Below are 15,366 nucleotides of genomic sequence, written 5' to 3'. Positions count from 1 at the left end.
ATATATATATATATATATATATATAAAATAAAAGTTTAAAAAATTTAAAAAAAAATAGAAAAAGAAGTTTTCTAGTCTTCTCCTTTTATCTATATACATTAACTTATTTTTTGGCGTTCTTTATGTTCCCATGTTGATAATTGTTTAGTGTATACTGTATACTCAAAAGACGAAAAAATTTTCAGTGGGGAGCTCCTCAATTAATCGTCGTTGGGATCCCCACTTTGCTACCACGTTTTACTTTCTCTTCCATCCAAAAATTAATTAAATATTTTTTAATATTAAAATTTTTTTAAAAAAAATTTTAAAGAAAAAATTATAATTTTTATATAAACATAAAAAATTAATAGGTGATAGTGAATCAAAAGTTTTTTTAATAAGACTATGTTGGCAAGCTCTGCTCCTACTAGGGTAGGAATGCCAACGGTCAGATTCGGGGCGGGTTTTCAAAAATCCGAATCTGAACCCGACTCCAAAACTGAAATCCATATCCAAACACGAATCTGGCCAAAAATCCAAAACCCGAACCTGAAATTCCAAACCCGAAACAATTATCTCTTTTCAATATTTCAGAATATATTACATTAAATCTAAATTTTTAAAATACAAATTCAAATATAACATCAAATTTTTATATACATATTTTAATATATAAAGTAAAATAAATTTGGGCTTGGGTTGGACTCAGGTTCGGATCGGGTACAGTCAAAATCCATATTCGACTTCATATCCATCGAATTTTTGTTTTCGCTATTCACATACAAAACTATATTTATTTAGTATTGAATAAATCTGCTCTGTTCAAATTCGAATTTGAATAAAATTTCGAGTATCCGTGCTCATTGACATCCCTGTCCTAGGGTAGTGGTCCCAACCAGATTGCCCGCTTCTGGTAAGCACGGGAAAGTCCATCCGTGTGAGACAGACATCAAACGATTCTCTCTTGCTTTCTTCACCTTTTTTTCCTTTTCTTTTCCAGAAAAATTTGGTCCAAGAGGAAGCAGCCGTGCCGTTTTGAAAAACCCAACCACTCTCAACGCCCACCGAATCCACATGGAAAACATTAATTACTTAAACTGGAAGTATTGCTATGTGTACCCCAAATCACACCAGGAATCATGATGGTCCTCATCCTTGTGGTATTGTAAAAACATTTTCCTAACCATTGAACCCAAAAAGTTGCTTGTTTGGGCCTCCTTGTTTCACTAAAGATGAAGTTTAAATTGATAGAGTTTTGAGTGAATTAGAGTTCGGAAAAGATTTACTCTTTTTTCGCTATTTGTTTGTATAGCTGTGGAATTGAAGTATTTTCCAATTTTGCTGCTTGTTTTCTAGGAACTTAATGGTGCGCGAATGCTGAAGGTGGGAGCCGTGAGTTAATAAATTTTTATTTTTTCTTACTATTTTTTTTCTATGATTGACTTTGGTCTGGGATGGGCCGAAGTCATTTATGATATTTTTGGACAGTTTGAGTTTCCAACGAAAATGAAGTTATGATAAACCAAACAATTGAATTTAGCATTTACGGCCTAAAACCAATTCACCCTCTCCATTTTCTGTGAAACAAACACACCATGGCCTATTTGTTTCTGTTATGTAATTTTTTAGTTGATAATGACTTTCAGGTAAATTTTTTTTTTCCATGACTGTTTATTTGATAGAAAGTTAATAGTTTTGGATAGTAATTTTTTCGTTTTTTAACTTGTTTTACTAAAAGTTTCTACACTATCATATAAAAAAAGTTGAAAAAACATACAATGGTTAACTTTTTTTTACTTTTTTAATATCTCTCTCTCATAATTGGCTCAGGCACCTCTAAGGCGAAGTCAACTACAATATTTTGGAAAAATAAAGTTGTTGGCAAATTTAACTTACAACGAACTAAAAAAAAAGCATAGTCGAAAACAACTTCGTCTCCACCACCTTCGGTCAAGCAAATATGCTCTTAAGATTTTGGGGTTTTACTAGTGGTTAAACAAGTATAGTCTGATTGATTATAAAATATGAAACATATATAAGAGGGAGAAAAAATTAACTTATGCGAATTATATAAAATATAATTATTAGTTCTGAGAATCTTTCCAAAGTTTATTTCTTCCAAGCTCTAATTTTTTACACTGTCCGATTAAAGATCAATAATAATATGATTGGTCTGTTTGATAAAAACTAAAATAGTTCACCAGTTTACCAGTCGAATTGGCGGTTTGAATAGTTAAAATAGTTCTTTAAGTTATCTAGTTTTAGCTTTTCTTTTTTATCAAATTCCTATGTTTTATTAGAAGCAAATAGTTGTTTCAGAGACAAGCAAAACATGCAGAGCTTAGAGTGTCTTTGAAGGGGCAGAAGCCAAAGAATGAGCTAGGCAAATTTGAAAAATTTTCATTGCCGGTCAAGATCCAACATTTGGCTATGGCGAAGTAGAAAGAACTTGTTGTGCATTAGGACCACGAGAGGCCACAAGCTTTAGTGTAATCAAAACCTCGACTTTGTATCAATTCAAGGCAGTTGGGGCTTCAACAAAACAAATTGACACTTGATGAATAAGGCAATCTCAAGAAAGAACCTCAAGCCAGGTCAAATCAGTATTACAACTTGCTTGTGCTTATTATAACGTGTGGTGCTACGTGAAAAAGTATTGTCTAAATAGCATATTAAAAAAAGCTCTATAACAAACTCTCTACAAGTTATTTTGCAGCAAAATCAAAAGCGCTAAATTATAATTTCAACCTTAATTCAACTTATGGACTCTCATTTTTACTTTTAAACTATTAATAGAAGCTACAAATTTCTATGCCAAACCTCTATTTGGATCTGTACTAAAAACAAAAATAGAGCAAATTGTGCACTTAAGGTGATCATCTTGGATAAGATTTTATTCTTAATGTAGAAATATGTAGGTTGATTTAGAGGCCAATTTAATGCTCTAATATAACTTAAAAACTTATGAATACCTTTTTATGATTACCAGATGCGGTAGAGTTTTATAATATATTTTGTAGAAATATAGGAGGCACTCTATCGATCATATTTTTAGCCAAATGCTCAACCAAGAATTTCATAATCAATTTTATATTTTTTTCCTGCAAGAACCAATTATTAAATTACATTTTTAATATCGATGTGTGTAGAAAATCAAATTTCTGACCTTTTACTAGTGAGATTGTCACATTATAGTTTGATCAAAATTTCACATGTTTTTATGTACACGGATTGTTGCTATTTTTTTTTACACCCTAGATATTGCTATCATTATTAATACAATAAGATTAGATTAGTTGAATGTGGACAAATTTATTTCACAAGTAATGACCACGTTCAAAGTTGGGGGACATTACGGGGTACATTCATATGTACCCATGCTTTGACATATAAAAGCAAATGTGGAGCAACTTTTTTTTTTTTTTTTTTGGAATGGGGGGATTTAATTCAACCGGGCATGCGATTGGGTGTCTTCTTAGAAGACGTGGCGCCTCGAATTGCGAGGAAATTTCCTCTCTTTTTTTTTATCGTTTTTCTTTTGAGTGAAAATGTACAGAGACCCTAACTATAGGCCAGTTTTGAAATTGCTCCCTATACTATGGTTTTTGGGCTTTTTTTGCATTTAGCCCCTTCAAAAAAGGTTTGTAACGACCCGACCCGCTAGCAATAATAACTCGTTGAGCCCAAACCACCGGCCCAAAATGCTTAAGCCCAGTTATTATTACTAGCGTCTAGGCCTCAAATAAACTGATTGGAATCAGTATCCCATCCGATGTGGGACTATTGGGGGCTTTACAAAGTTTCTACAAATAATCCCACAAAATTTATATTTGCAAGATTAGTTCTATCCCTGCCAAGTAAGCCCCATGTGAGCGTGGATGGCAGCATAGTATTAGTTGAGCACGGTAAATCATTTACTGCGTTTAGACACAGTGAATGATTCACCGTGTTTCATTATTTTTCTATCATAGTATTACGTAATATTTGGGATTTAAAATTTAAAAAGGATATAGTAAATCATTCACTGTATCCAAACACGGTGAATGATTCACCGTGTTCAACTTAACCTACTGTCATGCCCAAGTGGCGCTCAGGTGGAGCTTGCGTGGCGAGGATAGGGTCAATCTTGTAAATATAAATTTTGTGAAATTATTTATGAAAAAAACTTTTTGAGGGGGTAAAATGCAAAAAAAGTCTATGGTTTTTTTATTTGGGCCCCTTAGCTCTTAAATTTTTTAAATTAAATATTTTAGCCAAGCACATTAAAAAACTTGCTGAATCGGTTGATAATTTCTTTAAATCTAATCGTTTAAACTGCACTGTAGTGAATAACAAACTATAATAGCAAATTGACCATAAAATGTAATAAAATTTTTAACATAATGAATTGTAAAAGCCTAAAAACTAGAATTTAAAAGGTTGATAATAAAAAGTTTAGGGGTCTATTTCAGAATAGCCTATAATTGAGAGATTTTACATAAGAAATGCTACATTTACAATCCATAAGAAATTGTAAGATTACAACTCTTGATCAAAGTTTTATTTTTTGATTTTTAGTAATAGAAAATAAAATGATAGGATTAGTGAAAATGTATAAGCCTATTATTATAAATATTGCAACCAAAAGTGAGTGTAGGCTAGCATTTTAGTGTGTATAAGGACCTCAAAAATGATAGCCCTTTTATTAATAGTCACTTAAACTTTTTATTATAGCAAAGAAAAGCCCTAAACTAACCTTTCTTAAATAATTTAATAGTGGCTTGAACTATAGCTCTTTTTTTTCGTCACTCCAATTATTAATTATACAGCTGCTTGGATTATATGTCTTGCATAGTGGTATATAATTTTGTCAGACTTTAAAATACAAAGAAAAATTTTTTTTCCTCTAATTTTAATAACTGAGTATGAGATTTGAAGAATAGGGTGAACTTATCTTCAATATTTATTATATTTTATTAATATATTACAGTAAAAATAAATAAAATTTTGTTCATATTTTAAAACTTTGTAACATTGTGCACATCTTTTGCCCGTAATTTTAGGGTTGATAAAAACTGAATTAATTTTTAAAAAAAATTAAAAAATTGAGGTAATAAGAATAACTTTAGGATGAAGTGAACGTTAGATGTACACCCCATTTTAGAATCTACCAGTAGCATTGCTTTTTTTTTTTTTTTTTTCTCTCGTGTTCAGAAATATTATATTCTTATTCTTATGGAAAAGTTTGCTTTGTTGAAAACCAATCTCATAGATTTCCACTACAAGAGAAAATATAGGAAAATATTTGACCCATTTCCTTTTCTTGGCTCTCTCTTCCTCTCTCTTTTTGCCTCCTCTTCTTTTTATTCTTCTTTTTGTGGGATTAATTGAGAGTTGATACGACGTTGGTTGATCCCTCTCCATATTCTCATTCGATTCAACGAGGATTCAGGGCGCTAAAAAACGTGAGCTTTTTTATTTTTATTTTTTTTTTCTGGTCTCTTTTTTATGGTATTTTGTGCTCTTGGTTATGCACATGACTTGTTTGATCAAATGTTTGATTGAGATTTCCTTGCTGGGTTTTTTACCTTGTGTGACAATGAATGAATGTTCCATCTAATTTTGGTTTTTTTAATGAGTAATTCCTCTTTTTCTAGATGAGGCTCTTAGCTTTTTCTCTATTTTGCTTGTTTGATTTGCATATTGTGAAATATATCTGTTAATTTGCCTTTAATTCATCATGCCATCATAGCATGGAGTATAGCAATGAAAGTTACCCGGTTCTGAGTTCTAATCAATAGTTTATACCTTTGCTGTTGTTTATCCCATTATTTCTATGTTTGTTAATGCTGGGTTTGTTTTCATTTTTGGAATATGTGGTTTTTAGTAGTAGTTGCAAATAAATTAAACAAGAATAGTTTTCTTTTATCCTACGAAATTTGTTATAAATTTGTATTGTAGCTGTTCATGAGGGTGATTTTTGCTTTTTTTAGTTTGATGAAATGCACGTCGATTAATATTTACAAGTAAAACAGTTAGTACGGTGGTTATATAGCCACATTCTTTATCATTTCTTCTGTCGGGAATTTTGTTTACATGTTGGTATTTTTACTGTTATTTGTGCAGAAACTTAGAAACTTGGAACGATGACGAGCCTTTTGTATGGGTGTGCTAATTTGCACTGCCGAGGAACGGTATCGATCGAGAAAGCCCATCTCCAAGCTTCAAGAGTCACTGGTCTTTCTTTCAAGAGATGCGTGCAAATAGATATTTCGAGGTATAGCTATCAAACTATGAGTAGTTTTTTTTTGTTTTTGTCTCCCATAGTTAACAATAGCTGAACTTGAAAATTTGTTAGTACTCGGCTCATACTCAGAAATTCAATTAGCTAGATATTTCCATATCATTGCATCCTTTAATTGAAGAGAAAGAGGCGGTTCTAAGGAATCTTGAGTTTTCAAATTCTGTAAAATAGTAATCGTTCTGTTCTTTTCCTCATTGTTTGATGTTCTCTAGCATCCCCTATGGCATGAATTTAAAGGATTAATTTCTAATGCATGCACATTAATGTAATTGGGTAGTTTCTAAGTTATGAATATAACGCGATATAGCTAACCTCTACGGATCATGAGTAGTAAAATCGAATAGCATCTAACTGCAATTTTCTCGTAAGTGCCTCTCTATCAAATTTGGTTGTACTCATCAACTTTACAATCTTATCTAATTAATTCTTTCCTCTAGCAGGTTCTCTACAATCCCTAGTCTTTTATGCACAAAGACTAATACTTTCTCCCGAGCCCCTTCAACCAATAAAGCCAATTCTATCCGAAATGTTACTATCTCATGTTTAAAGGAAAGCACTGCAAATACAAATTATTTTGACTTTGTAGTTATAGGAAGTGGTGTTGCAGGCCTTAGATATGCCCTAGAAGTTGCCAAACAAGGAAAGGTTGCTGTTATTACGAAAGCGGAACCTCACGAGAGCAACACAAATTATGCACAAGGTGGTGTAAGTGCTGTTTTGTGCCCTTCAGATTCCGTGGAAAGCCACATGCAAGATACAATTGTTGCAGGGGCTTATCTATGTGATGAGGAAACAGTTAGGGTGAGTTTCTCTAATTACCTGTCCTTTTTTTTTTTTTTCAATACTTGGTTATTAAGAAATGTAGCCATGTAAAATGTTATTGCTTTTTGTGTTATTTAGCTTTTGGCAGATTTTTAAAAGGGTTTGGAAAGGTCATGCTATTGAGGATATGATGGTTTACAATGCAGTGCAGATTACTGCATAGTTGTAAAGATGCACAATTAACCGCTAAATGTTTTGTATGTTTATTGGTTTATTGGTTCATTGAATTCTTCCTTTTCTTTACCTTCTCATAAAAACTTGATCCTCTGTGTGGGCTCACCTATTTTTCGTTATTTGTAAGCATATCAACTTATTAAGTTTTATGAAGAATTATACTGCAAGTCTAGAATAGCTGATTGGGTTGCCTTGTCATGTCTTATGGATGTCACTGGGCTGAATCCTTGGGAATTAGTTATGTAGATATAGTGTTGCATATGCTCTGATATAACAATAACATTCCCTGATGCTTTTAACATTTCCTTCATGCACAAATTTGCAAGTCAGTTTATACTTCTCTTACTAAGCAAAACACCTTCAACGAATAAAGTAGAACGTTGGTACTTCTAACCATTAATACCTAGTTTTGCACATTGCCATCAGGATAGGGCTTAAGTTACTTCCAATTAAGTGGTTTTACATAACTCTCAACTTGTTAATTCGTCGCATATGCTATTTCATTTTATAATACTTGTTTTTAATTCTTTTCTTGTGCCCTCCTATTAGCTTATTTTCTTTTAGTTGTGCAATTTTTGATTTGAGAACATTTATCGATTTTCCTTTTTTAGCTTTCATGATAGGTTTTGGATTCGCAGTTCTTCCCGCCCCTCTGGTTTACTTACTCTAGCGGAATAATTGTTTCATTCAATAACTTGACATTTTATTAAATTTGAACTTCTACAAGATATTTGGTTACTTGTGTTTTCCTTATTTATGCCAAATATCAAATTTTGTAGTTCTGAGAGCTATATAATATGCTAAATTTGACTCTTGAGTTAGGCCATATCGTGATATAATATCATTGATATTATATGAGAGTGATATTTCACTTCTGTGAAACATAAATGAGTCCTTTTCTGGTTGTCATTGGGAATGGACATTGTTGTCATGCTTCTTTGTTCTAATATGTATCGATCAAAAAATTTGAGACTTGAACCTCTAAAATTCTCCACATTAATATGTCTTAAATTCTTAATTCTATTGGCCCATACTCTAAATTGAAGGATTAGCAAATTATTCTATCACTATTGGTGTGATTCCAACTTTTAGTATTGCAATAGATGAATCAGTCCATCACTTATTTGACGAACCTTTTGTGAGACAATTAATGTAATTTTATTGTTTAAAAAAAGAAAAGAATGTAAATCTGGACAACAATGTTAAGAGTTACATTTTTGATTTGGAAATGTTTCGTTTAACCTCTTTCTAGATAGAAAAAACTTTGCTTTTCTGCTATCATTTCTTGGGAATTGATTTTCAATACCTTGAACCATAAAGTTATAACTGCTATATTTTTGTGTACTACTTTGCTAACTTGTCTAAATGCTTTCTCATTTTGTCAACACTGAAAAGGAATGAAATCTAGCATCAGTATGATATGAAATAATAGTTTCCATTAAAAAAAGATATAATCTGTATTCGTTGTGTACCCTCTTTTACTAGTTCACAAATTCTCATTTGGGGTCGATCCAAAATTGTGTGTGCATTACGGGACAACTGAATTTTCTAGTGTCTGTATATATCGTTGTTCCATAAACACCTTTTAGCCACACTTTTGTCATATCTTCATTGGGATGGCTTGCAAAGTGGAAATGAAGTGGGAACAGTTGAGTTCTTTTGAAATCTAGAGATGGTATTCATCTGCCCAAAAACTATTCTTTGGTTTTGTTGGGTCTCACATATAAAGTGAGACGGATAGAATAGAGAGGTATGTTTTACGAGTCCTGTTATAACACACCAGAATAATTGGGATGTAAGTAAAATTTCTTGTTCATGTTTATGTGAGATGAGAAGAAAGAGATTTTGAAATGAAATGAAAGTTTTTTAAAGTTTGTATGTCTCTGTAAAATCTTAATGTTCATATATGCCCAGAAAAAAATAAGATGGTCAGAAAACTTTCGTATATGTATACTCTTATTATGGCTACAAAAATGAACCTCTTTAAAAACTTCTATTGTAATACCGACTTCCGCCACAGAAATTGGATAACTACCAAAAAAAGATGAGGGTATTTATGTAAGAAACTACATTTCTGAAGGCTACAAGACAAATATGAAAATTCAGATTTTATGGTGGTTTATGTGCAAATAGATGAGTTTTCACATAAAGGCCAATAAGTTAATTTAATCTTGCACTTTTGCTCGTTTCAATCATGCCAAAACTAGCTTGCTCTCTACTCGGTTCAGGTAGTGTGCACAGAAGGCCCAGATCGTGTGAAGGAATTGATCGCAATGGGTGCATCTTTCGATCATGGAGAGGATGGAAGGTTACATCTCACAAGAGAAGGAGGGCATTCCCACAATAGAATTGTTCATGCCGCTGATATGACTGGTAGAGAGATTGAACGGGCATTGCTACAAGCTGTTGATAATGATCCTAACATAGTTTTGTTTGGTCACCATTTTGCCATCGATTTATTGACTTCTCAGGTTATTTTCCTTTTCATTTACTATATAATAAAATTGATCATTTGCGATTTTATGTAGTTTGCATGCCAATTTTAGTGTAATTTATTTGTCTGAGTTTTGTGGATAGAGAGCCTATCTAAATTGAAAACCCTAAAAGCCTTAATCCTAAACAAATCTAAACCAGCAACTGAATTGCTCATACTACTGATATGATTGATTGAGAGATTGAGCGCATGAAGCTGTGGGCCGTTGATAACAACTGAAACATAGTTTTGTTCTGTCACCATTTCACCATTGACTTATTGACTTTTGAGGTTATTTTTACTTCATTTTCTGTTTAATCATTTACGTTCTTTGCAAAGTTATATGTGCTATCCCGACATTGTGTCTTAGTCCATTAACTTTTAACTTAAACATTTGTCCTTGAACTTTCTCATATATTCCAACCTCACGTCTTGCTGCTAAAAAGATTTGATATGTGACTTTTCCCGAATAAATCGACCTTTCCAACTTTGTTTCAAGTACCCTAAAAAACAAAGAAGTCATTTAAAGAAAGGATAAAATGGTCATTTTATAATGAACTTCGATTTCTTGACAATCATGGACAGATTTACAATATATGAGAAATTCAGGGACTAAAGTGTTTATGTCAAAAAACTAGGGTCTAAGTTGCAATGTCGAGATAGTCTGTCGAGATAGTCAGGGGCTATCTATACATCCTAATCCAAATATTTCATATAGTGAGGCTCTTAGTGTAATTGTTCTTTGGTTAGTTGCAACGCCGTCTTATCATATATCGACATATGTTACATTTCTTTACTACTCATTTTCATCAACCTTGAGAAGTTTCATGGAAAGGATGTTAATCTCAAAAGGAAAAGATTGTCTAGGTAGTATACATATAGAGTAGAGCTACTATGCTATCGGAAGCATAGAGGATCTGGTGCTTCCAATTTTTTCGCCCTTAGATCAGCCCTTTTAATCATTTCTAACCTTTGGATTAATACTATTGCCCTGTGGGGACCACTCAACCCTAGAGGTACTACTCAACTATAGGGGGGACCGCAATCATCCTAACCATACAATTCTTGATCCAAGGGTCAAAAAATCGGAAACATCAAATTCTCTATGCTTCCGATAGCATAATAGCTCTACACTATATATATATATATATATATAGTGTCCGGCTACTATACTCTTATGAGTACGATCGCCCTTGTACTCATAAGTTGTTTTCGATGATAGAGCTTCCGAATCGACGATCCACACCGTTAAACGTTATATAGTGCATTTAAAACGTCTAGAAATCAAATTTTATAATTTTTCGACATGATTTACCTTACAATTAAAATGTCACAAAATTGACAATTTTTAACGGTTGGTACGGGATATTTGCTAGTTTAACGGTGTAAAAGAATCGAAATCAGTTGAATTTTTGATAGAAAATTCTATTCACTACATAGATAAAGATCAATAACTCTGATCTTAAATTGAAGGATCAAATCATCCATTATTAAGACGTCATTCGATTTTGGCCTTTCATTTTATACCCGCTTGATGAACTTTCTTATGATTTCGAAAAATTACGAAATTTATTTTGTAGAAGTTTCAAATACTCTAGATCATATTTAATGGAGTGGATCATCGAATCGGAAGCTCCATCATTGAAAACAACTTATGAGTACGAAGTGCTCTACACTCATAAGAGTATAGTAGCCCTACCTATATATATATATATATATATATATATATATAGATTCTTGTTTTACATGTGATCATTTCTGTAGGAAACTCACACATGGAGCCGTATTCCCACTAGAGCTAGATTTGAATTGGGTCTCCCATGCCCTTGATTAGTGATACCTACTAACCGCTCTAGCAGTTGGTGCTATTATGGAATTTAGACATACATAACATACATGCCTAACACAGTTAAATATGGATTACTTTGTTGACTAGCATGTTTGCTACCTGACTATCATGTTGTTTCCATGCGACAAGTTGCACCACTTTGCAGGCATATGGAAGGGATTTTGTACGTAGTTACAGCAATTTAATCCTTGCAATCAACTAGGGGAACTGTGTATCTATGCGAGTGTTAATATTTCTATTTGCTGAATCTGATCCATTTTCGAGTCTATTCTGATTTTTCACTTTGCAATTGTGTAGTTTATCACTGCATCATGTTAGTTTTCAAACAAATGTTAAGTAGTTTTCATGATAATGACTAAGATGTATAAGCTCATCGTCTTGCAGGATAATGACGGAATACATTGCCATGGTGTTGATACACTGAATCTGGAAACCCAACAGGTTCTGCGCCTGATCTTGTACACAATCTATCATTTTCATTTTCTCTTTCAATTGTTTAGTTTTATAGTTTATACTATGGGATGTCATTTTACTTATGTAGGCCACTTTTGAGAATTTTGGATTTGTGGAAATCTAGGTTGTTCGTTTCATCTCAAAAGTGATTCTTCTTGCCTCTGGAGGAGCTGGACATATTTACCCTACGACCACTAATCCCCTGGTATGCTTATTTCTTATAATTTTGATAGTTATATTTATTCCCTGATAAACACAATTCACTAACAATTGCCGATCTTTCTAGAATTAGGTTATATAACATTTCTTTCCTTCTGAAGTGTCTGTTTTGTCATTTAAAAAATATTTTTTTGAAATCACGCACTTAGCATACTAAAAGAAACCTATAATTGTGATTCAACAGAAAAGTGTTCTCTCTTTCTTTAATTAACATAACAACCATGCTTGTTTTGTTCATTTTCTTGCCCCTTTAATTCATTATGTTTTCTTAATAGGTTGCCACCGGAGATGGAATTGCAATGGCACATCGTGCTCAGGCTGTAATATCCAACATGGAGTGAGTGTCTCTCTCTCTCTCTCTCTCTCTCTCTCTCTCAATGACAACATTATAATCTTTGTACCTTCTAAATCAGCGCCTTAGTTGGTTTTCATCCTAATGTTCTCTTTTATTCATATTATCCAATTTTGCATGAATCTATGTTTACTCATATCTTGAACATCATGTTTCGTTTCTTCTTGTACAAATGCAGATTCGTGCAGTTCCACCCAACAGCATTAGCTGATGAAGGCCTCCCGTTAAAGCCAATTAAGAGAAGGGAAAATGCATTTCTTATAACCGAAGCAGTTAGAGGAGATGGAGGACTACTTTATAACCAATCAATGCAGAGATTCATGCCGTTATATGACGAAAGAGCTGAACTGGCTCCAAGAGATGTTGTTACACGGAGCATCGACGATCAATTGAAAAAACGAGGAGAAAAATATGTCTTGCTTGACATAAGCCACAAACCAAGAGAGCAAATCCTCTCCCATTTCCCCAACATCGCCGCAGAGTGCCTTAAATACGGGTTAGATATCACCAGCGACCCGATACCTGTAGTCCCCGCAGCGCATTACATGTGCGGTGGGGTCCGTGCCGGTTTGCTGGGGGAGACAAATGTCAAAGGCCTGTTTGTGGCTGGTGAGGTTGCTTGCACTGGCTTGCATGGTGCAAATCGTCTTGCGAGCAATTCGTTGCTTGAAGCCCTGGTCTTTGCTAGGCGAGCGGTCCAGCCGTCAATAGACCACATGGTGGAAACGCATGCGAACAACTGTTCCTCGGCCAGGTGGGCTCTTCCAGTGCCCCCAGTGTCCCTGAGGGATCGTGTGGTTTGTGATATTACAGAGCAGACGAGGGAGATCAGAGCCGAGCTGCAATCTGTTATGTGGGAGTATGTCGGAATAGTGCGGTCGACTAGTAGGTTAAAGACTGCGGAGTGGAAAATTGGGGATTTGGAGGAGGAATGGGAAGAATACTTGTTTAGGAAAGGGTGGAAGCCCACAATGGTTGGAGTTGAATTGTGTGAGATGAGGAATCTCTTTTGTTGCGCTAAGTTGGTCGTGGAGAGTGCGCTCTCAAGAAGAGAGAGCCGCGGTTTGCACTTCACAGAGGATTTTCCTTATTTGGAGGAGAGTAAGAGAAAGCCGACGATAATCTTTCCTACCTCGATGAGGATGACGTGGAGCTCACAGCAGGTGCATAAGCAGCTGCAATGTTGAAGGCACCACGATGTATTCATTGATTTCTATTCTTTTAACTGAAATATGTAATAATGTATTCGTGTATTTTTGTTGTAGAGTCCGAAGATGTTTTTTTTTTTTTTTTGCATGCACGCATACCCCTGCAAATGTGCAAATTATGCGAATGCCCCTGTAAACTTGTTGTTTTGCGTGAACCACTTAAAAGTCTTGATTATTTCTTCTCATGCCCCTTGAGGAGGGTACACAGGTGAAAATGGTTTTTGCATATGCACCCCCGAAAGTGACACAAAGGCGAAAAAGGCTATCACAGACATGCAGACGACTGCGAACTTAGCAGGGGTATTTATGCAATTTCACATATTTGCAAGTGTACATATGCAGAAAAAAAAATAAAGGAAAAAAAAAAATGAAAGGAGGATTGTTTGTCTGGCAGATGTGAATGCCATACATTTTTGGTCAATTAGGCTTACGCAGCCCTCGGTCTTTTATTTTTAGTATTTACAATTCTAATTCTTTTTTTTTTTGTAATGTTTTTTCACTTTTGAAACTCGCAAAACTGTTACAAAGTTACTTACTCATCTTTTCTTTATTTCATATTTTCATATCATCATGATTACAATGGTTGTAATTTTTTGTGCTTTCAGAATATATAGAAAATTTTTTTGACCTCAATTCTATATTTTTCGTAATGAAGGTTATACATTACTGTCAGGCCCCGGGATCGGCAAAGGCCCTCCCAGTAGTATGCCCAAATAAGGTGTCTACATTAACAACGGAAAATAAAACCAAGGATAATCAACATCTAGTGATATCAGAGCACAAATAGATCTATCATATATAACAAAGTAAAAGGAAAATACTAAAACAATAAGAGTGAAACATATAGTTATACAATATCTGTCCAAAATAGTACACAACAGGGTGATCTCTAATACACCGGTACAGCTCTCAACCTCTCCAAAGAAAACAAAATAGAGGTGGACCACCACTCGCCAAATCCCTCGCTAGCTAGCCCAAGGCGATACCTTTCCCGCGATCCCAAGCCTCTCCCGAAGTGGAAGGCTCTGAAGGAAGACATAAAATAGGGGGCGTGAGAACTATAATTTATAGTTCCCAGTGGGCAATTACTGACCTGCACCAAATTGCACCACTAGGCCCAAAGTATAAACAGATATAGATAAGGAGATGTAACTGTGGAAAAGAAAGCATATAGAGAAGGCTATACAATAATGCCACAAGTATTCTGAATGTCAACATGGAGTACGTCTACTCTACATGATCCAATATGCCGAAACTTAAACAATATGTTATGATGCAACAAGTAATGCTATGAAGTATGCTATATGTGCCAAAATTCACTACATATCTAGTATGTACTATCATAGCAACCAAAAATACTACAATGTAATAAGCGATACTGTCAAGTATACTATAAGCCCAAATGTCCAACTCTATGCCATAGCATATCAAGAGTCCAACTACTATAACCTATCTAGTAGCGAATGTTAGCTTGTTGTTTAATATTCTGGTTCAATCTCAATCAGGATCTACACGGGTGTAGTCCGGCTTGTGCCGCCTAAGTGCCTGTGGTAG

The 15,366-nt window shown here is 34.2% G+C and overlaps 1 protein-coding gene across 4 annotated transcripts in view; it reads left to right on the top strand.

Moving 5' to 3' along the window:
* LOC109728030 (L-aspartate oxidase, chloroplastic) overlaps positions 1 to 13,995 on the top strand; it is a 22,907-nt gene extending 8,912 nt beyond the window's left edge. For 2 of the 4 annotated variants that reach the window (XM_020258307.1, XM_020258306.1), the window contains 7 exons: positions 6,085 to 6,235; positions 6,703 to 7,063; positions 9,487 to 9,729; positions 11,965 to 12,021; positions 12,158 to 12,238; positions 12,528 to 12,589; positions 12,783 to 13,995. In XM_020258307.1, the coding sequence (XP_020113896.1) occupies positions 6,105 to 6,235; positions 6,703 to 7,063; positions 9,487 to 9,729; positions 11,965 to 12,021; positions 12,158 to 12,238; positions 12,528 to 12,589; positions 12,783 to 13,791 (1,944 nt within the window). In that variant the 5' untranslated portion in view covers positions 6,085 to 6,104 and the 3' untranslated portion in view covers positions 13,792 to 13,995. Of the gene's footprint in view, positions 1 to 6,082; positions 6,236 to 6,702; positions 7,064 to 9,486; positions 9,730 to 11,964; positions 12,022 to 12,157; positions 12,239 to 12,527; positions 12,590 to 12,782 lie in introns of those variants that run through there. The other 2 variants (XM_020258308.1, XM_020258309.1) reach the window with 2 other exon arrangements.

The sequence above is a fragment of the Ananas comosus genome, linkage group 23, assembly GCF_001540865.1.
Source record: "Ananas comosus cultivar F153 linkage group 23, ASM154086v1, whole genome shotgun sequence".
NCBI lineage: Eukaryota > Viridiplantae > Streptophyta > Magnoliopsida > Poales > Bromeliaceae > Ananas > Ananas comosus.
This window is presented reverse-complemented; position numbering and strand designations above follow the sequence as displayed.